Here is a 23,125-nt window from a genome sequence, read left to right as displayed (position 1 = left end):
ACACCTGAAGTCGACACCTGCAATAGGTCGACACGGACAATTGGTCGACATGGGTTTTTCACATATTTGAACTTTTTCATACTTTACGATCCACGTGAACTACAATTGGGGACGGAAACCTGTGCCGACCGCAGCGGTAGTGGAGCGAGGCACCTTGCCCGAAGCATGGAGAGGCATGCGAGGGGATACGGTGCACTTTTTGGGGTTCCCGGTCACAATACAGAGAAAACGAAACAAACCCCCCACCATGAAAAACTCATGTCGACCCTTTCCCATGTCGACCTATTTTCCACGTCGACCTTTTATCTTCAGGTGTTGACCTAAGGTGTGTCGACCAATTGGTGTCGGCCTAATTGGTGTCGACCCTGAGTCCCAGACCTGTACGGTATATACTAAAGTTAGTTGGGGGAGGGGGTTTCACTTAGGTTTAAGATGCAACTTACATTTTCGAGAAGTATACCAGAAACCTTGTAATAAATTCTGTCCTGGAAACGTAAATAGTTGGTTTTATGTTTTTGTGGCGCAACTTTTTCACGCAACAAACAATTATTTTGGATATCTATTCGTGGGGCAGATGTATTAAGCCTGGAGAAGTGATAAAGCAGTGATAAGTGGAAGGTGATAACACACCAGCCAATCAGCTACTGTCATGTTTCAAATGATTGGCTGGTGCGTTATCACCTTCCACTTATCCCTTCTCCAGGCTTAATAAATCTGCCCCTGTGTTTGAGGTCATTTCTGTGTATTTCCCTGTAGCGCCCGTATATATTGCGCTTTGTTCACTTGAGAGGAAGACACACAAATAGAAAAGTCACAGAAAATTAATGGATAACCGATAATTTTTTTTTGCCTGACAAAAATAAAATAAGAGATGACAGCGATCATTGTTTTGGATATTATACAGAATTTATGAGGCCTGAGGTCCTGGCGGACGGGGGCTGAGTACTGCGGCATATTTCCTGTTTACATAAGTCATCGAATACTCCTGGTTTACGACTACCACTGGTTAATATTTAATGGCGCCCATTAACAGATAAGTGATTTCAAAGGGTCATACTGTGAATTATCTTTATCGCCTAATGCCTGTTAGAACGTCTGAGGTTAGCCGATCGTTCTCGTCACTACGCGTAAACAACAGAGGAGTCCGCATCATATCTGCAGCTCCATACGTCTTCTGTCGCCAGACTACGGCGGCTCATAATTTACATCCAGCCTCAGAATTCTCCACTTCTCCGCTAGAAGAGATTTACCAAAATGCTGGCACCATAGTCCGGCACAATATGCATATGTGTTACGTATGGTGTGCCACGTGATGCGCGGCTGAATACTTTGTTTCGGGGACAATATTACGAGGTCTTCTCAGCCTGGAATACGCTCCGTTCTGTGACTGCACGTTCCAGCTTTTCTTGTTTCGGACACTTCATTATCCGCCGAGCAGAAAACAGTGGCGTTTATCTTCTCCAGTACTGTAAAGAGACAGAAAATGATAATCCATTACTTACCTAAATATGGTTTAAATGACTTTCATTCTCATTTTAAAAGCTTAAATAAGCCTAAAGGGAAATTCATTTACTGACCTTTTCAAAAGGGAAAATGGAATTTAGCATGTGATTTATATACTTACAGCAGTGTTTTCTTGTGTATATGCCTATTATAGCGTGTTCTAGCAACACAAAAGGATTAAATACCAGATATCGCAGCCAGTCAGGGGCCCCATAGCAGGACCCAGAGCCGGCCCTAGGCATAGGCAAACTAGGCAAATGCCTAGGACATTTGGTATGCTTAGGGGCACCAGCAGCTTCTGCTGATTAAAATGATATGCGGCATGCCTATATTCTGTGTGTAACTGAGGCTGTATCTGCATATGAAATGCTACGTTGCAGTGTATTCCTGGAAATCACTGTAATGCATATACAGCCGCAGTCGCACACAGTATATAGGCATGCTGCATGTAATTTTAATCAGCAGAAGCTGCCTGTGCATCCTAGCCACATAGTAATGCAAATAAGATGCATTTTCATAAACAAAAGGTGTCCCAACGTTATCAGAGCTTCCAGCTGACTCATGCCAGGCATGTCCTGCAGAACTAGCGGCGGTGCTAGGGGGCACCAGCCAAAATCTTGCCTAGGGCATCATATTGGTTAGGGCCGGCTCTGGCCTCAGTCCCTGGCTAAGCTACTGAGATCTAGGGCACCGCAGACACCTAGTGGGGCCACATAAATATTATAATAATAATCTCTTAGGGTGCATACCCTTTCCTGGTGAATAGATGAGGGGAAATGATTTATTCCCTAGAATGCAACTTTTTAAAGTATATATTATACAAAAAGTCTATGGTGGCCTGTACATTCTAATTACGTTGTGTCAACAAGATACGTTCCTAAATGTATTGACATTAACAATATAAGTGAAGATAACAGCTATAATCTGTACACAGCACATATCTCATCATCTGTCTGCAATCTAGTTGCATGGTAGCACAGTGGTTAGTATTGCTTTCTGGTTCCCTGAACCCCCGCACCTCCCTTCTACAAGCAGAGAGATGGACAGCCCGGCCTGGAACCTGTAACAGATTGGACTACAGGGTTGACAGCCTGAAGACCTCCATACAGGATTGAGTGCCGCAGTCAGAGGGGAGCGGATTACACTGTACATTACGAGAAGACCAGCGTGAACAGACAATGTATACCGTGCGGTAAAACTTACGTAATGTTTCATTTTGATTTCCTATGGAATTATGTTCTATGCTCCCCTTTAGAGTGCGGGTACCTTCACAGAGCTCAGTATCAATTCATTTCATACCACGCTATCTCCAGCGGGGCCCTCCGTCCCCTCTTGTTCTTACTCATCTACCATGTACGACTTGTGTCATCTATTACGTACGGTATGCAGTGTTTTTCCTACTGTCCGACGCCGTGCCCAATTCACATAAAAAACGATCCGTCAACGTACGGATCAATACACCGCCACCTGCCATCTCCGTCTGTGTGCGCACGCATTGTGCGTCACATGCGCAGTCAGCAACTGCTTTCTATGGAGCACGTGCAGCTTGCAGGCGGCCATCAGCATTTGGACTTGTGCCCGACACGGGATTAGGCCAAGTATCTTTAGGAGACCTGTGATGGTCATTCACGCGACGAGAGCTGGAAGTATATAAATCATTACAGTAACAATACAGTACTGCAGCAGCCGCTGCCGCCTGTTCATGGCTTTACGACCGTGAGCTTTTCTCTGCACCGTGACGTCAGACCTTCCCAATAATAGGACGGCAACGTGTCTGCCATATAAAGATACAAATCCCCCAGTAAAAGGTCATCTTCTCCCCAGCGCACTTATCTGGAGCTGCAGGCACACGATACGTCAGATAGCGACTCACCTCACAGAAGCTGCCATTTAAAACGTATCCAGAGTTATGAAGAAAAACCACACAGTGAAAGCACCTTGTACTGTACTAATCACAGATTAGAGCCACACATAGACCTGCTGTACTGTACTAATCACAGATCAGAGCCACACATAGACCTGCTGTACTGTACGTGCCGGTGAGGCCGCAGATCACCACGTTCTTACCACCCACTGAGGAATAGGATATACATTCACCATAACACATAACGCTTTAAGAGTCACGGTAACGGAAATGCCATTTCATATCTCATACACAGAGAGTCCATATGGCGCTAGGTGCCCGGCACCACTGACATGCGGCAGGAAGAGTAATGTTGCGTATTCTTCTGTAAATTCTGCGTCTCAGTCGCATTGCGGACGCAATGAAAGCACCAATTACAGTGTAGCAGAGGCGCCAGACTGCGACTTTAACCACACAGGAATTGGTTTTACAAACTACAAAGTCACAGATGAAGAAGAACGGAACTTGGTGCGGGAAGCGGTCACCATACGGCTAGTCGGGATCCTGGACATCACAATGCCGACGCCGGAATCCAGACTAGTGGTAAAATACTGACGCCGCAATCCCTGCAACACAGCCTTTCCTCCCTCTATGGGTGTCCATGACACTTAGCGCTGTGTATGCTTACGCACAACGGGTCATGCGCTGACTGTCCGCTCCTTCCAGTGCTCACAGCCTTTCATTGCTGCAATGCAGGGGCCTGAGGAATAGATAGATTGTATGCCGATGTTACAGGTATTATGGGGAGGAGGATAAGGAACACTCGTATGAAGTCCGTATTCTCTGCTGCTCGCTGAACAAGGCTTTCGCACTGAAGGGTTGCATTTTTTTATTGTTTTTTTTGTACTGTAAATTGACAAATGACCTCTGTTGTTATAGTAATCTGGAGCAGTGTAAATGGAAACTCCCATCAACAACGAGTTTACATACACCAAATAATTACTTTTGGAATTAAAGCTTACTGGAATCACACCTGGAGGAAATCCAGCCATGCAAGGGGAGAACATACAAACCCAACACAGATCCAGGGTTGGCTACGAACCCATGACCCCAGTGCTGTCAAATCGGCAATGCTGACCACTGTGCCACCATACTGTCCACATTATAGTAATGGTTAGAGTGCATAGGTGCCAGTCATGTCTATGCATAGTGTGTGTGTGTATATGTATGTATGTATGTATGTATGTATGTATGTATGTATGTATGTGTATATATATATATAATAAGATTTTACTCACCGGTAAATCTATTTCTCATAGTCCATAGTGGATGCTGGGAACTCCGTAAGGACCATGGGGAATAGCGGGCTCCGCAGGAGACTGGGCACTCTAAAGAAAGATTTAGTACTATCTGGTGTGCACTGGCTCCTCCCTCTATGCCCCTCCTCCAGACCTCAGTTAAGGAAACTGTGCCCGGAAGAGCAGACATTAAAAGGAAAGGATTTTGGAATCCCGGGTAAGACTCATACCAGCCACACCAATCACACCGTATAACTTGTGATAAACTTACCCAGTCAACAGTATGAACAACAACAGGGCATCAACAATGGATGCCAACATAACATAACCCATTATTAAGCAATAACTATGTACACGTATTGCAGAAAGTCCGCACTAGAGACGGGCGCCCAGCATCCACTACGGACTATGAGAAATAGATTTACCGGTGAGTAAAATCTTATTTTCTCTAACGTCCTAGTGGATGCTGGGAACTCCGTAAGGACCATGGGGATTATACCAAAGCTCCCAAACGGGCGGGAGAGTGCGGATGACTCTGCAGCACCGAATGGGCCAACTCAAGGTCCTCCTCAGCCAGGGTATCAAACTTGTAGAATTTTGCAAATGTGTTTGTACCCGACCAAGTAGCAGCTCGGCAAAGCTGTAAAGCCGAGACCCCTCGGGCAGCCGCCCAAGAAGAGCCCACCTTCCTTGTGGAATGGGCTTTCACTGATTTTGGATGCGGCAATCCAGCCGCAGAATGAGCCTGCTGAATCGTGTTACAGATCAAGCGGGCAACGGTTTGCTTTGAAGCAGGAGCCCCCAACTTGTTGGGGGCATATAGGATAAACAGCGAGTCAGTTTTCCTGACTCCAGCCGTTCTGGCTACATAAATCTTCAAAGCCCTGACTACATCTAGTAACCTGGAATCCTCCAAGTCACGAGTAGCCGCAGGCACCACAATAGGTTGGTTCAAATGAAAAGCTGACACCACCTTTGGCAGAAATTGGGAACGAGTCCGCAATTCTGCCCTGTCCATATGAAAAACCAGATAGGGGCTTTTACGTGACAAAGCCGCCCATTCTGACACACGCCAAGCCGAAGCTAAGGCCAACAGCATGACCACCTTCCACGTGAGATACTTTAGCTCCACGGTCTTAAGTGGTTCAAACCAGTGGGATTTTAGGAAACCCAACACCACGTTGAGATCCCAAGGTGCCACGGGTGGCACAAAAGGGGGCTGAATATGCAGCACTCCCTTAACAAACGTCTGAACTTCAGGAAGAGACGCCAGTTCCTTTTGAAAGAAAATGGATAGGGCCGAAATCTGGACCTTTATAGATCCCAACTTCAAGCCCATAGTCACTCCAGACTGTAGAAAGTGCAGAAATCTGCCCAGTTGGAATTCCTCTGTAGGGGCCTTCCTGGCCTCACACCAAGCAACATATTTTCGCCATATGCGGTGATAATGCTTTGCTGTCACGTCCTTCCTAGCCTTTATCAGCGTAGGAATAACTTCCTCCGGAATGCCTTTTTCCGCTAGGATCCGGCGTTCAACCGCCATGCCGTCAAACGCAGCCGCGGTAAGTCTTGGAACAGGCAGGGCCCCTGTTGCAACAGGTCCTGTCTGAGAGGCAGAGGCCATGGGTCCTCTGTGAGCATATCTTGCAGTTCCGGGTACCAAGGCCTTCTTGGCCAATCCGGAACAATGAGTATTGTTCTCACTCCTCTTCTTCTTACGATTCTCAGCACCTTGGGTATGAGAGGAAGAGGAGGAAACACATAGACCGACTGGAACACCCACGGTGTTACCAGGGCGTCCACAGCTATCGCCTGAGGGTCCCTTGACCTGGCGCAATACTGTTGTAGCTTTTTGTTGAGACGGGACGCCATCATGTCTACCTGTGGCAGTTCCCATCGATTTGTAATCTCAATGAAGACTTCGTGATGAAGTCCCCACTCTCCCGGGTGAAGGTCGTGCCTGCTGAGGAAGTCTGCTTCCCAGTTGTCCACCCCCGGAATGAACACTGCTGACAGTGCTTGCACGTGATTCTCCGCCCAGCGAAGAATCCTGGTGGCTTCCGCCATCGCGACTCTGCTTCTTGTGCCGCCATGGCGGTTTACATGAGCCACCGCGGTGATGTTGTCTGACTGAATCAGCACCGGTTGGTTGCGAAGCAGGGGCTCCGCTTGACTCAGGGCGTTGAATATGGCCCTTAGTTCCAGGATATTTATGTGCAGACAAGCCTCCTGACTTGACCACAACCCTTGGAAGCTTCTTCCCACCAGGACCCAGTCCTGTATGCCGAACCTGCGGCCCTCGAGAAGGTGAGCACTCTGTAGCCACCACAGAAGAGACACCCTGGCCCTGGGGGACAGGGCGATCAGCCGATGCATCTGAAGATGCGATCCGGACCATTTGTCCAACAGATCCCATTGAAAGATCCTCGTATGGAACCTGCCGAAGGGAATGGCTTCGTACGATGCCACCATCTTTCCCAGGACTCGCGTGCAGTGATGCACCGACACCTGTTTCGGTTTTAAGAGGTCTCTGACTAGAGTCACAAGCTCTTTAGCCTTCTCCGTCGGGAGAAACACCTTCTTCTGGTCTGTGTCCAGAATCATGCCCAGAAAGGGCAGACGCGTCGTAGGAATCAGCTGCGACTTTGGGATATTCAGAATCCAGCCATGCTGTTGCAACACTTCCTGAGAGTGCACTACGCTGATCTGCAACTGCTCCCTTGACCTCGCCTTTATGAGGAGATCGTCCAAGTATGGGATAACTGTGACTCCTTGCTTTCTCAGGATCACCATCATTTCTGCCATTACCTTGGTAAATATTCTCGGTGCCGTGGAGAGCCCAAACGGCAACGTCTGGAATTGGTAATGACAGTCCTGTACCACAAATCTGAGGTACTCCTGATGAGGCGGATAAATGGGGACATGCAAGTAAGCATCCTTGATGTCCAGAGACACCATAAAATCCCCCTCTTCCAGGCTTGCAATGACCGCTCTGAGCGATTCCATTTTGAACTTGAATCTTTTCAGATAAATGTTCAAGGACTTTAAATTTAATATACGTCTGACCGAACCGTCCGGTTTCGGTACCACAAACATTATGGAATAGTATCCCTTTCCCTGTTGAAGGAGGGGAACCTTTACCACCACCTGCTGGAGAAATAGCTTGTGAATTGCCGCTACCACTACTTCCCTTTCTATGGGGGAAGCTGGCAGGGCCGATTTTAGGTAACGTTGAGGGGGCATCACCTCGAATTCCAGCTTGTATCCCTGAGACACAATCTGTATAGCCCAGGGATCCACCTGTGAGCGAACCCACTGGTGGCTGAAATGTCGGAGACGCGCCCCCACCGCTCCTGTCTCCACCCGTGGAGCCCCAGCGTCATGCGGTGGATTTAGTGGAAGCCGGGGAGGACTTCTGTTCCTGGGAACTAGCTGTAAGGTGCAGCTTTTTTCCTCTACCCCTGCCTCTAGCAAGAAAGGAAGCACCTCTGACCTTCTTGCTTCTTTGTGCGCGAAAGGACTGCATTTGGTAATACGGTGCTTTCTTAGGTTGTGAGGGAATATATGGCAAAAAGTTTGACTTCCCAGCAGTAGCTGTGGAAACCAGGTCCGAGAGACCGTCCCCAAACAATTCCTCACCCTTGTAAGGTAACACCTCCATGTGTTTTTTGGAGTCGGCATCACCTGTCCACTGCCGAGTCTACAGGACCCTCCTGGCAGAAATTGACATTGCATTAATTCTAGAGCCCAGTAGGCAAATGTCCCTCTGGGCATCCCTCATATATAGGACAGTGTCTGTTATATGCCCCAGGGTCAGCATAATGGTATCCCTGTCCAAGGTATCCATTTCCTCCGACAGATTATCTGTCCACACTGCTACAGCACTACACATCCACGCCGACGCAATTGCCGGCCTCAGTAGAGTCCCTGAATGTGTATAAACAGATTTCAGGATACTTTCCTGCTTTCTATCTGCAGGATCCTTTAGGGTGGCCGTATCCTGCGACGGCAGGGCCACCTTCTTAGATAAGCGTGTGAGAGCTTTATCTACCCTAGGGGAGGATTCCCAGCGCACCCTGTCCTCTGGCGGGAAAGAGTAAGCCATAAGTAACCGTTTGGAAATCAGGACTTTCTTATCTGGGGAATCCCACGCTCTTTCACATAACTCATTTAACTCATGTGAAGGGGGAAAAGTCACCTCTTGCTTTTTCTCCCCATACATATAAACCCTCTTGTCAGGGACACGGTTTACCTCAGATATGTGTAAAACATCCTTCATCGCTATAATCATGTAGCGTATAGCTTTTGTCATTTTCGGTTGCAATTTTGCATCATCGTCGTCGACACTGGAGTCAGAATCCGTGTCGACATCTGTGTCAACCATTTTGGATAGTGGACGCTTTTGAGACCCTGAGGGCCTCTGCGCTGTAGGATCAGGCACGGGTTGAGACCCTGACTGGCCCGAGGTATCAGCATTATCCAACCTTTTATGTAAGGAGTTTACATTATCATTTAACACCTTCCACATATCCATCCAATCAGGTGTCGGCACCGTCGGCGGCGACACGTCAGTCAACTGCACTTGCTCTGCCTCCACATAGCCCTCTTCGTCAAACATGTCGACACACGTGTACCGACACACCACACACACAGGGGAAGCTCTAAATGAGGACAGGACACCCACAAGGCCTTTTGGAGAGACAGAGAGAGAGTATGCCAGCACACACCCCAGCGCTATATAACCCAGGGATTACACAGTACTTTAGTGTTTACCCAGTAGCTGCTGTATTATGAACAATGCGCCTAAATTTATGTGCCCCCCCCCTCTCTTTTTCACCCTTCTACCGTGATTCTGCAGGGGAGAGCCTGGGGAGCTTCCTCTCAGCGGAGCTGTGGCAGGAAAATGGCGCTGGTGAGTGCTGAGGACGAAGGCCCCGCCCCCTCAGCGGCGGGCTTCTGTCCCGCGATTTTCTGTAAAATAAATGGCGGGGGCTCATACATATAACAGTGTCCCACTGTCTATATGCAGCTTTCGCCAGGAGGTATCAATTGCTGCCCAGGGCGCCCCCCCCTGTGCCCTGCACCCTACAGTGACCGGAGTGTGTGGGTTAGTGTGGGCGCAATGGCGCACAGCTGCAGTGCTGTGCGCTACCTCATGTGAAGACAGGAGTCTTCTGCCGCCGATTTCAATGTCTTCTCCGCTTCTGCTGGCTTCTGTCTTTGCGAGGGGGACGGCGGCGCGGCTCCGGGAACGGACGACAAGGTCAGGTCCTGTGTTCGATCCCTCTGGAGCTAATGGTGTCCAGTAGCCTAAGAAGCGCAACCTAGCCGCAGTTAGTAGGTTTGCTTCTCTCCCCTCAGTCCCACGTAGCAGAGAGTCTGTTGCCAGCAGAAGCTCTCTGAAAATAAAAAAAACCTGACAAAATACTTTCTTTACTAGTAAGCTCAGGAGAGCTCACTAAAAGCACCCAGCTCTGGCCGGGCACAGATTCTAACTGAGGTCTGGAGGAGGGGCATAGAGGGAGGAGCCAGTGCACACCAGTAGCACTAAATCTTTCTTAGAGTGCCCAGTCTCCTGCGGAGCCCGTCTATTCCCCCATGGTCCTTGCGGAGTCCCCAGCATCCACTAGGACGTTAGAGAAATATATATATATATATATATATATATATATATAGGTTGAGTATCCCTTATCCAAAATCCCAAATTTTTGGGTCCCCTACTGAGATAATTCCATATATATTATGTGTATATATAGATATATAATATAATATACATATATATGTGACATTATCTCAGTAGGGGAACCAAAAATGTGTGATCTGTATATATATATAGTTTTTTTTTTATTATTATGTTTTTACACAGTACAGTATAAAAATCTCTCTATCTAATCTCAGAGTTTCTATTTAACTAAGAATGTCCATCGTGCTCTCTCAGCTCTCTACATTAGGGTTGTCCTGTTAGGAGGCAAGAGCTACTCTATGAGCATACTACAGATGGGTCCATCTTTATCTTGGCCTTTAATAGTATAAACTGAGCCAGGGCTGTCAGACTTATTCTCCTGCTGTAATGACTTAATCCCCTGCTGTATTGTTCTCTCTGTATTGTATTGCAGCTGAGAACAATAGATGAAATGTTTATGCTAATGCACCTTGGTGCACCTAGGTGCAGCAGAGGAGGCAAGATGAGCATGGCGCCATCTGTACATCTATTCTCTTATGTGCAGTCAGTGTATGAGTGACCAGCTTGTACACTTCCTCTGCATTTCATGGACAGGTGTGTTCCTATAAAGAAGCACGGACAATGACTGTACAGCAGCTCAACAGACTGCAGCCTCAATTTTGAATCAGATTGTAGCTCCAGCTGCCTACATCAGAGACAATGGGTTATTACTATATTGAACTTTAAAGCAAATCTGTAAGAGAAATGTCCCATTAGCGCTACATTATATTATTTGTATTTTTTCAGTCATTTATGGTGAGTGCATAGGGTTAATTGTGCATTTGTATTAGATATGGCCGCTCACGTGCGCATCCCCTAGTACAGATAAAGGCTCGGCACGCAGCAGGGGAGCGGGATTCGGGTTAGATTTGGCAAATCAATAGGAAACAAGTTCAGGAAGCAGCAGGTGAGGCAGCAGAGGCGGGGGGAGGGAGGCAATGAGCCGATGATGATGAGAGAGATAGGGGCGACGAGGAGTTGCAGCAGAAAAATCATTATTCAAACACTCCTGTTAAAGAAATGAAAAATTCAGCCTGGAAAATTGATGACTGTGATCTTGTAATGATTAACGAGTTCTGCACAAAAAAAAAAACATTGTGAAGACTCCAATACAAATGATAATCATTACAAAGGCCACAGGCTAGGGGGCGCCAGGACTCCAAACAGAGCACAGCCATAACCTTCCAGCACTCATTTGTATAAGTATAACGTTTTCCTATATCCAGGAACAGAGCGGGTCTGTAATGCTGGACATGCAGCACGACCCTCACTAGAAATAACCACATGTTGGAGGCTTCGCTGGGAAAGTTTACCGTCATTAAAGCCGACAAAACAAAAACCTGGCGAATTGCTGAATCTAATTCTCTTGTGAGGAGGCTTCTTCTCCGCGTCTAATAACTGCAACAAAACAAATCATTAAAATGTGATCCGGTATACTCCTCTTATTTACCGTCTTGTTAATATTCCGCTGATGGCTCTGGATGCAGCTTTCCGGCTCCCTTTATTGCAGTGTAAATGAATGCAATGTCACTGACCGGGAAGGATTGGCTCATACAGCTTAGTATCAGTTGCGGTTTTATGAGGACATGTTTTCCACATCTAGTGTAACGAGCAGGGAAAGATTCAGCAATCTGTAGCGTAGCGCTGATGTGGGTGCCAGGCATTATCAGTGACATCTAGCAGCAATCCGGAACGCCACTGTCCATACTAGCACCTTCCTAGACGGGTGACCTGTCCACTGTGCCTCAGAATAGACAGCTGGTTTAGGTCAGTGTGTACACTTGGAGCAGCCTCACACCGATTCTGTGTACTGCAAGCTACCCTGTACAGACGGTATCCGGACTCCAGGTCGACACCTATTGGTCAACACTGACTAAGTCGACACCAAAAATAGGTCAACACGACCATTAGGTCGACATGGAAAAAGGTCGACATGAGTTTTTAATTTTTTTTTATGTTTTTGAACTTTTTCATACTTTACGATCCACGTGGACTATGATTGGGAACGGTAACCTGTGCCGAGTGCAGCGCGGCACCTTGCCCGAAGCATGTCACGCGAAGCGAGTCATGCGAGGGGACATGGTGCACTAGTTGGGGTTCCCAGTCACTTTACGAAGAAAACGACACAAAAAAAAAACCTCATGTCGACCTTTTTCCATGTCGACCTACGTGTTGACCTATTTCTGGTGTCGACATAGTCCCATACCCGTACAGACCACTGACCTCGGAGAGCTCCTTCTGTGAACAGACAGGCTCACCGGTTCCTAGCACTGTCACTGGCTTCTGGTGGAGAAGGTGCCTCTGGGATGTCCACAGCTACCGGGGGAATTGATAGGTTGCATCCTCAGCAGCACTGTCAGCCATCATAGGGGTATATTTACTAAGGTGGGAGGTTTTTTTTTTTTTAGAACTGGTGATATTGCCCATAACAACCAATCAGATTATCTATTATCGTCTAGAAGCAGCTAGATAAATGTTAAGTAGAATCTGATTGGTTGCTATGAGCAACATCACCAGCTCTAAAAAAACTCCCACCTCAGTAAATTTCCCCCGGAGTGTGTACAGCAGATACAATGTGCACAATCATTCCTACTGATTATTAAAAACAGAACAGGAAGAACCCCACCGTTTGGCCCTTCTGGTGTGGAGGATTACATTGAAGCTCAAGATCTGAGATTATAGAATGCACTGAAAGAAATATGTAGAAATAACCGAGCATATTCCTTACTGAGGAGTGGCTTGTGCACTACGGGGCATATTCAGAGTCAGCTGCATGTGTGAGCCGAGACTATTTTCAGTGCTGACTACTGCGCACGAGCGTCTTCTCCAAGTGTCAAGTCTGAATTGTAATTGTATAGGACTGGAGGGCGGGATGTGTGCTGGAACGGGCGTGCAGGGGCCTGAAAAAGTCTGCAAAGTACTGATGCCTGGTACTCTGTGCATGTGCCAGACCTGTACCGCACGCGTGCAGTCAGGATTCCGAGATGCTGGACGCAGTACAGTTGTAGATGTCATGTGACTGACAGTCTATTGCTGTTTGGGGGCGGTGATGGCAGCCGTTTCCCAGAATGGACGCGTGTCGCCTACGTTTTGTGGGAATGAAAAGACCAGGAGCTCTGTATTCGAATGGAGATTTCCTGGCCTCTTGGAAGGAGGTGCGGCGGCACACCTGCATGAACACATGAGTCTCTCAGCCGCCCATTTATTCAAATACACAACAACGTCAGGAGCAATGCTTAGTCACTTTACATTGCACATAACCTTTTTTTTTTTTTTTTTTTTTTAGAGATAAAGACTGATTCCCGCACAACTGGTGAAGGGGAAGACAGCACACTGGTGAGATAAGGTGTGACAAGGGGGGGGAGTCTTAGCGGCAGGCTCTTGCACGTGACAAACTCTGATTACAGATATGTCCTCTTACTTCCTTGCTGCAGTCACTGTAAACACCACTTCACGTCGTGCCATGACGTGGTGAAATTAGGTAGCGCAGAGCTTTTTTTTTTTGGGGGGGGGGGGGCGCGTTTTTTTCGTGAAGATGCATCTTGGTCGCAAATTATGTAGTAGGACGCATAAGCAGATCCTGCTGATGAAAATGATATGCGGCATGCCTAGATTCTGTGTGTAATTGCGGCTGCATCTGCATCTGAAATGCCACATTACAGTGATTTCCAGGAAAACACTGTAGCACAGCATTTTGTATGCAAATACAGCCGCAGTCACAAACACAGAATATAGGCATGCTGCATATCATTTTAATCAGCAGATGCTGATTGTGCATCCGATTGCAGTACTTTGCGACCAGGACGCATGTTCGTGGAAAAAATGTAAAAAAGATGCTCGGCGCTACTAAGTCACACGGCATTCATACATTACGTGTAATGCAATTCATAGCGCACGGAGCAAAACAAAATCACAATTGTACTAGTAAATGCTGTCTTATAGGCAGACGGGATCCACATAACAGGAAGCGCATAGTAACCCAGCATAGAACCTGACGACAGGTAGTGACTGGGGTATGGCAGCTGTATAACCTTTTCCTACAGTGTCAGTGTGGCACTTTACACTGAACTATTTCATTCTCCTTAAAGGTATCAGATGACTTTATATTGCTATTTTTCGTGACCAATAAGGCTTTACTTTCTTAGAAATAATGTACAACAAAAAAGACGGTGAAGGGTGACTGCGCTAATGAATGGCAGCAAAGAGGTGTATATGGAGAAGTCACTATATCCAGAAAGTGATATACAAAAAACGAGATTTATGGTAAGAACTTACCGTTGTTAAATCTCTTTCTGCGAGGTACACTGGGCTCCACAAGGAATTACATCGGGGGTGTAGAGTAGGATCTTGATCCGAGGCACCAACAGGCTCAAAGCTTTTGACTGTTCCCAAGATGCACAGCGCCGCCTCCTATATAACCCCGCCTCCATGCCAGTGAGCTCAGTTTTGTTAACCAGCCCAATGCAGTAGCAGGTACCGGAGACGACAACCGATCGTAGCCAATTATACCACACACGCACTGCAGGAGAGGGTGTCAGCGGCTATGCCAATACCAACAAAAAAAAGCTAAGTGCGTCAGGGTGGGCGCCTTGTGGAGCCCAGTGTACTTCGCAGAAAGAGATTTAACAACGGTAAGTTCTTACCATAAATCTCGTTTTCTGCTGCGGGGTACACTGGGCTCCACAAGGAATTACATCGGGGATGTCCCAAAGCAGTTCCTCACGGGAGGGGACGCACTGTAGCGGGCACAAGAACCCGGCGTCCAAAGGAAGCATCCTGGGAAGCGGCGGTATCGAAGGCATAGAACCTTATAAACGTGGTCCCTGAGGACCACGTAGCCGCCTTGCACAATCGTTCAAGGGTCGCACCACGGTGGGCCGCCCAAGAAGGTCCAACCGACCGAGTAGAATGGGCCTTAATGGTAGCAGGAGCTGGACGACCAGCCTGTACATAAGCATGTGCAATCACCATTCTAATCCATCTCGCCAGAGTCTGCTTGGAAGCAGGCCAGCCACGTTTGTGAAAACCAAACAACACAAAAAAAGAATCAGATTTCCTTACGGAGAAAGTTCTCTTCACATAGATACGGAAAGCCCGTACCACATCCAAAGACCGTTCTTTGGGAGACAACTCCGGAGAATTAAAGGCCGGAACCACAATCTCCTGGTTAAGGTGGAAAGAAGACACCACCTTAGGCAAATAACCAGGCCGCGTTCGAAGAACCGCCCGGTCACGGTGAAAAATCAAATAGGGAGACTTGCAGGATAAGGCACCCAAGTCCGAGACCCTTCTAGCTGAAGCAATAGCCAGCAAGAATAGGACCTTAAGCGAAAGCCACTTAAGGTCAGCAGAGGCAAGAGGCTCAAACGGAGACACTTGCAAGGCCTCCAAAACCACCGACAAGTCCCAAGGGGCCACAGGCGGCATAAAAGGAGGCTGAACCCTCAACACACCCTGAGTGAATGTATGGACATCAGGTAGGGTGGCAATCTTTCTCTGAAACCAAACCGACAAGGCAGAAATGTGAACCTTGAGGGAGGCCAGACGCAGGCCTAAGTCCAGGCACTGTTGTAGGAAGGCCAAAAGTTTGGCCATGCGAAACTTGAAAACGTCATGATTGTGAGACGCACACCAAGTAAAGTAAGCATTCCAGACCCTATAGGAAATCCAAGCAGGAGCCGGATTACGGGCCTTCAAAATAGTTTGAACGACCGCCTCAGAAAAACCCTTGGCCCTCAGGACGGAAGCTTCAATGGCCATGCCGTCAAAGCCAGATGGGCCAGGTCCTGGTAAACACAAGGGCCCTGAACGAGGAGGTCTGGTCGTTGTGGAAGTAGAAGGGGACAATCTAGCGAGAGGCCCTGTAGATCGGAGAACCAGTGCCGTCTGGGCCACGCTGGAGCTAGCAGAAGCAGGTTTCCTCCTTCTTGCTTGAACTTCCGTATTACTCTGGGCAGGAGTGACACCGGAGGGAACACGTACGGCAGCCGAAAGTTCCATGGGATTGAGAGAGCATCCACGAACGCTGCTTGAGGATCCCTTGTCCTTGCTCCGAAGACCGGAACCTTGTGATTGTGTCGAGACGCCATCAGGTCCACGAGAAGTTGAAACACCTCTGGATGTAGGCTCCATTCTCCGGCGTGCACGTCCTGACGACTGAGATAGTCCGCCTCCCAGTTCAGAACGCCCGGAAAGAACACTGCTGATATGGCCGGCAGATGGCGTTCTGCCCACTGAAGAATCCTTGATACTTCCCTCATTGCCATGCGGCTTCGAGTGCCGCCCTGATGATTTATGTACGCCACCGTGGTGGCGTTGTCCGATTGCACCTGAACAGGTCTGTTTTGTATGAGATGCTGGGCCAGTGGCAACGCATTGAACACTGCCCGCAGTTCCAGAATATTTATCGGGAGTAGAGACTCCTCCTTGGTCCACCGACCCTGAAGAGAGTGTTGTTCCAACACCACGCCCCAACCCCTCAGACTGGCATCCATTGTCAGGAGGACCCAGTCGGATATCCAGAACGGACGGCCCCTGCTCAATTGATGGTCCAGCAGCCACCAGCTCAGTGACAGGCGGACCTCCGGAGATAATGAGATCAAGTGAGATCTTATCCGGTGAGGCAGGCCGTCCCACTTGGTCAGAATTAACTTTTGCAGAGGGCGAGAGTGGAACTGAGCATACTCCACCATGTCGAAAGCCGACACCATGAGACCTAGCACTTGCATTGCCGAATGAATCGACACTCGCAGACGAGACAGGAAGCATCGAATCCTGTCCTGAAGCTTCAGGACTTTCTCCTGAGACAGGAACAACCGTTGGTTGTGAGTGTCCAATAACGCTCCCAGGTGTAACATGCCCGAGCAGGAACCAGGGAGGATTTCTTCCAGTTGATCAGCCACCCGTTGGCGGTCATGCACTGGACCGTCAGATTGAGATGACACAGGAGAAGTTCTGGGGAATTTGCCAGGATCAACAAATCGTCCAAGTACGGTAGGATCCTGACCCCTTGACGGCGTAGTGTAGCCGTCATGACCGCCCTTACTTTGGTGAAAACTCGGGGAGCCGTTGTCAAACCAAAGGGTAACGCCCGAAATTGGTAATGAAGGTTGCCCACCGCAAACCGCAGGTACTGTTGATGAGAAACCGCAATAGGAATATGCAGGTAGGCATCCTGTATGTCCAGGGAGACCATATAGTACCCAGGCTCCATGGCCAGAACAATAGAGCGCAGAGTTGGAGACCCGCACATGCTTGTTCAAGGACTTCAGATTGAGAATGGGCCGCAAGGACCCGTTCGGTTTCGGGACTAGAAACAGCGTGGAATAGTACCCCTTGCCTTTCTGAGCCAGAGGCACCTGTACCACCACTCCTGTGACCAGGAGGGAATGGACCACTGAGTGCAACGTGTTTGCTTTTGCCGGATCCAGAGGCACATCTGTCAGGCAAAACCGCTGCGAGGGACGATTCTTGAAGGGTATGGCGTAACCTCGAGCGACGACTTCCCTCGCCCAGGCATCTGAAGTGGTCTTCAACCATTCCTGGGCAAAACCTAGAAGTCGGCCCCCCACCCTGGGATCCCCCAGAGGAGGCCCGCCCCGTCATGCGGCAGGCTTGTCAGTTTTGGAAGCTGGCTAACGGGCAGCCCAGGCACGCTTTGGTCTGGGCTTGTTTGGTCTGGAAGCACGAGCTTGCTTTGGGTACGCCTGACCTTTTTCTTAACCTGGAGTACGAAAGGGCCGACGGAAAGTACTTTTAGCCTTCTGTGCGGAAGGAGCCATACTAGGTAGGCAAGCTGTTTTAGCCGTAGCCAGATCAGCCACAATCTTATTTAGGTCTTCTCCAAAGAGAATGTCTCCTTTGAAAGGAAGCACCTCCAGGGTTTTCTTGGAATCCAAATCCACCGACAAGGATCTCAACCAAAGGATACGTCTGGCCAAGACGGACGCAGTAGCAGCCTTGGCCGCGAGCACCCCGGCATCGGAGGCCGCCTCCTTAAGTAACAGAGAAGCCGTGGCAATATATGAGAGACATTGTCGAGCATGCTTAGTCGCGTCGTCAGACAGTTCCGCCTCAAGCTCCTGAGCCCACGCCTCAATAGCTTCAGCAGCCCAAGTCGCTGCAATTGTTGGCCTATGCACAGCCCCCGCTAGGGTATAAATCGCTTTTAAACAGCCCTCCACACGTCTATCCGTCGGTTCCTTCAGAGAGGTGATGGTAGTTACTGGCATAGCAGAGGAAACAACCATACGCGCCACATGAGAATCTACAGGCGGTGGGGTTTCCCAATTTTTACACACCTCCGCAGAGAGAGGATAGCGAACCAACAGTCTCTTATTCAGTGTAAACTTTGTCCCCGGATTTTCCCAGGATTCCTGACATATGTCAACCAGGTGTTTAGAGTAGGGTAAAACCTGTTTAACCACCTTCTTACGCTTAAACCTATCCGGTTTCTTGGAGACAGTTTCAGGCTCAGAATCATCAGACACTTGAAGAATGAGACGAATCGCCTCAATCAAATCCGGGACATCCACAGATGACTTTCCTTCCCCATCTGAAACATCAGTGTCAGCGGGGTCAGTATATGCACCTTGCTCCTCAGAGGACGTGTCGGTTAAAGCCGTGGATTGGGAGGTGGTAATGGCCCGTTTAGAAGATGACTTAGTCTTAGGCGGGCGAGAGTGAGACTTAGATTTAGTTATAGATCGGTTCAAATACTGCAGCTGAGTGTAAAGCTGATGCGCCCATGGCGGGTTCACAGCAGGGACCATAAACTGCTGCAGTGGCACAGGTGGTCCCACATGGGGCGTCAATTTAGTCACAAGCGTGCTTAGCAATGTGGAGAATGTAGCCCAAGGCGGATCCTGTGATGCCCCAAGCACTACTGACCCTCTGGGGGGTAATGAACCCCCTGAACCTGAACTCTCGGCTGCTAAATTATCCTCCGTTGCGTCAGCGGCCTCACTACCACGCAGTGTGGGAGAGGCCCCAACGTCATTGCCACGTGTAGCAGACATAACTATGTGCACAATAATGGGAAACCCGGTACAAGGTGTAGCAGCACTATACCTAGCAAGAACTCTCAGACGGCACAGACCGGAGGTTCAATAGATATAGAATATATGGTGACTATAAATCACAAGCAAAAATACCCCGACAGTATCCGCCACAGCCCCCACCTGCCCCTCCCCCAACCGCAGCGCCTCCAGACCTCCTCCCCCTTGTGATATAATCCTACATTGAGAATAGAAAAACCTGAAACACTTGGCCCCCTCAGGTATGGCAATATAGGAATAGCACGCTGAGTGAAATACCCTGCAATAAGGCAGCCACGCAGCAGCTACATGCACACACAGATATATAGTCACAAGTGTACCATGCAGAAATTATGTACCATAAACTGCACTGGACTAGCAATACAAAGTAATACTCAGTATGGCTATATGTGATTACAATAGATATAACAAACACAGTAAGCACTGGATGTATATCACAGGGTGTTTGTACCACACAACCCTGACAGTATGCTCTCTTTCTTAACTAACAGTCCCAGTTACAGGTAGAATACTCAAGTGTCCTGTAGGAAGCACAGCACTGGCAGTCAGGCGGTTCCACAGAGGAGGATTTGCCCCAGCAATCCCAGGAACAGCAAGGCTCAAGCTGTAATGGCCGCTGACCAGGAGTGAAGGAGAAGGAAGCAGCTCCAGGGCGGGAACATTGTAGAAATGGCGCCCTGGGGCCTCAGGTCCGGCCTGCTCCCCTGCTGGCATCCCCACCGGGTGTGCGGGCAGAACATAAAACAGGGGATTGTACTAAATCCCCCTGACCTGTGCCCAAAATAATACCCTGGTGGCTAGTGGAGCAAGCTGCCCAGTAATCAGTGCCCACGCCAGCGCGCGCGTGGCCCGCCTCCTACGGCCGCGCTGGATCGCGGTAAAGTGCGGTACAGGAGCCCCTTGCCTCCCCCGTGTCTGCGGCCCCGCGATCCTGGAGACGGCGGCGCGTGTGTGACTTACAGTTAGGAAGAAGCCTTCATCTCTGCTGCAGTGACCCGGCAACCCCGGTGCGGGAGTATACAGCGCCGCTGGGGGTGATGGAGCTGCACGCTGAAAAGTCTCTAAGACTTTACCAGCAGCAGCCCTTGAAGTCTTCAAACAGAATCCTCTGTTCAGTCTTTAAAATTACTTTGAAAAACGCTGCTTAAGGCAGCCACCTGTAAAGTGCCTGCATACTGCAAGGCACCAACTTACAAACTGAGCTCACTGGCATGGAGGCGGGGTTATAGAGGAGGCGGCGCTGTGCATCTTGGGAACAGTCAAAAGCTCTGAGCCTGTTGGTGCCTCGGATCAAGATCCTACTCTACAGCCCCGATGTAATTCCTTGTGGAGCCCAGTGTACCCCGCAGCAGAAATACACTCTCAATATGCGCTAAACACAAGTCCATAGAGGAAAGTCTATATCCCTTGTACTCCCAAACCTTGTTTGCTGCTGTGAGAGGGAGAGGACAGAGGAGGAGTTGCTGACTTGCTTCAGATCCAGGGCCAGCCCAGTCACTATAACCATCATCCATCCGAATAAGAAGAAAGAGAGGAGGAGTATTAAAGATACCTTGAAGTGCACTTCCTATACCCCTTTGAACGTGAGTTGGGGTACGCCTCATTTTATTCATCTTTAAAGATACCTTTATATGAATTTATTTCTCCGTACCTACGTAAGTACGGTACGTTGTATATAAATGGTAATAACATCTGACCATTTCATGGGGGGATACTGTACCATCTGAACGTATTACACTATCGGTCTCTTGCTCCTCCTTTTATTTCCATCTGCGGGATTCACGAGGACCAGTCCATCGAGGAAATATCTGTGTCACAAATTTTAAGGATTGGAGAATAAAGATACCTTTATGGGCATATTACACGCATTGTACATGTGAGTACGGTACGTGTATCTGTTGGAGGTTTCACTTTTATTGTTAAACCGAAGAATCTCAAAGGATATTCGGGAGTACAAGGGATATAGACGTTTCTCTATGGACTTATGTTGAGCGCATATTGAGAGTGTATTTTTGTTTTTTGTATATTTCCTAGAAATAAATCCTCAAATGTAACTCTACAATTATTATTTTGATAACTGAAGGGTATAATTCCCCCTAGCGTAAGGAAAGAGTCAGGGACTAGATATGTTTGTTGAGAAATGACAATTGCACCTCTATGAAATTGCATCAATGCACAATTGAGACACAGATGTTACAATCACATACTGTAATTAGTAATCCAATCGTTTGGTGAATAAAAAAAAACACAAAAAAACCCGCTACACACATACACTTTCGTTACGATTCTCTGCGAGAAAGGCCTTTTCAGTATATTTATAGATTGTTTCGATGCAATTGTCAGACTATTCAACTGCTTTGATCAGGAATTTTTCTTAGCAACTGGATTTGAATGATTACAAAGTAATATAAATAATAACATAAATGATTGATAATACTAATATTAATGACAATGCCACAACATGTGAGGTTGTATTGTACAGATGTTGCCGAGTATGGGGGTCATTCTGAGTTGATCGCTCGCTAGCAGTTTTTAGCAGCCGTGCAAACGCATAGTCGCTGCCCACGGGGGAGTGTATTTTCGCTTTGCAGGAGTGCGAACGCCTGCGCAGCAGAGCGCCTGCAAACACATTTTGTGCAAAACAAGACCAGCCCTGTAGTTACTTATCCTGTGCGATGATTGCTGCGACGAGTGACACGGTAATGACGTCAGATACCCGCCCAGCAAACGCCCGGCCACGCCTGCGTTTTTCCAAACACTCCCAGAAAACGGTCAGTTGACACCCATAAACGCCCTCTTTCTGTCAATCTCCTTGCGTTCGGCTGTGCGATTGGAATGGTCGCTAGAACCAGTGCAAAACCACAATGGACTTCGTACCCGTACGACACGCGTGCGCATTGCAGTGCATACGCATGCGCAGATTAGCCGTTTTTTTCACTGAACGCTACGCAGTGAACAACAGCAGCTAGCGATCAACTCGGAATGACCCCCATATACGGTACATGGTCATTTTATCCACAGAGCACAGTACACAGGAGCTGCCTGCTTCTCATGAATGTGACCTGCACAGGAGAATTCCTTTTAAAGAGCCATCTTGTGGCAGCCAGAAGTATTGCAGGCAATTTCACAATATTGGGGGTCATTCCGAGTTGTTCGCTCTTTATTTTTTTCTCGCAATGGAGCGATTAGTCGCTAATGCGCATGTGCAATGTCCGCAGTGCGACTGCGCCAAGTAAATTTGCTATGCAGTTAGGAAATTTACTCACGGCATTACGAGGTTTTTTCTTCGTTCTGGTGATCGTTGTGTGCTTGACAGGAAGTGGGTGTTTCTGGGCGGAAACAGGCCGTTTTATGGGAGTGTGTGAAAAAACGCAACCGTTTCTGGGAAAAACGCGGGAGTGGCCGGAGAAACGGGGGAGTGTCTGGGCGAACGCTGGGTGTGTTTGTGACGTCAAACCAGGAACGACAAGCACTGAACTGATCGCACTGGCAGAGTAAGTCTCGAGCTACTCAGAAACTGCACAGAGAAGTCTTTTCGCAATATTGCGAATCTTTCGTTCGCAATTTTGATAAGCTAAGATTCACTCCCAGTAGGCGGCGGCTTAGCGTGTGCAAAGCTGCTAAAAGCAGCTTGCGAGCTAACAACTCGGAATGACCACCATTGTATGTTTAACTGCAACAGCACGCAGATCAACCGAATCCC

The 23,125-nt window shown here is 48.3% G+C and overlaps 1 protein-coding gene across 2 annotated transcripts in view; it reads right to left on the bottom strand.

The window, feature by feature from the left end:
- Window positions 1–821: 821 nt before the first annotated feature.
- Window positions 822–23,125, bottom strand: part of PIK3C3 (phosphatidylinositol 3-kinase catalytic subunit type 3) — a 365,653-nt gene continuing 343,349 nt past the window's right edge. For both annotated transcript variants that reach the window (XM_063958224.1, XM_063958233.1), the window contains one exon: window positions 822–1,466. In XM_063958224.1, the coding sequence (XP_063814294.1) occupies window positions 1,452–1,466 (15 nt within the window). In that variant the 3' untranslated portion in view covers window positions 822–1,451. The remainder of the gene's footprint in view (window positions 1,467–23,125) is intronic.

Source organism: Pseudophryne corroboree, chromosome 1 (genome assembly GCF_028390025.1).
Source record: "Pseudophryne corroboree isolate aPseCor3 chromosome 1, aPseCor3.hap2, whole genome shotgun sequence".
Taxonomy (NCBI): domain Eukaryota; kingdom Metazoa; phylum Chordata; class Amphibia; order Anura; family Myobatrachidae; genus Pseudophryne; species Pseudophryne corroboree.
This window is presented reverse-complemented; position numbering and strand designations above follow the sequence as displayed.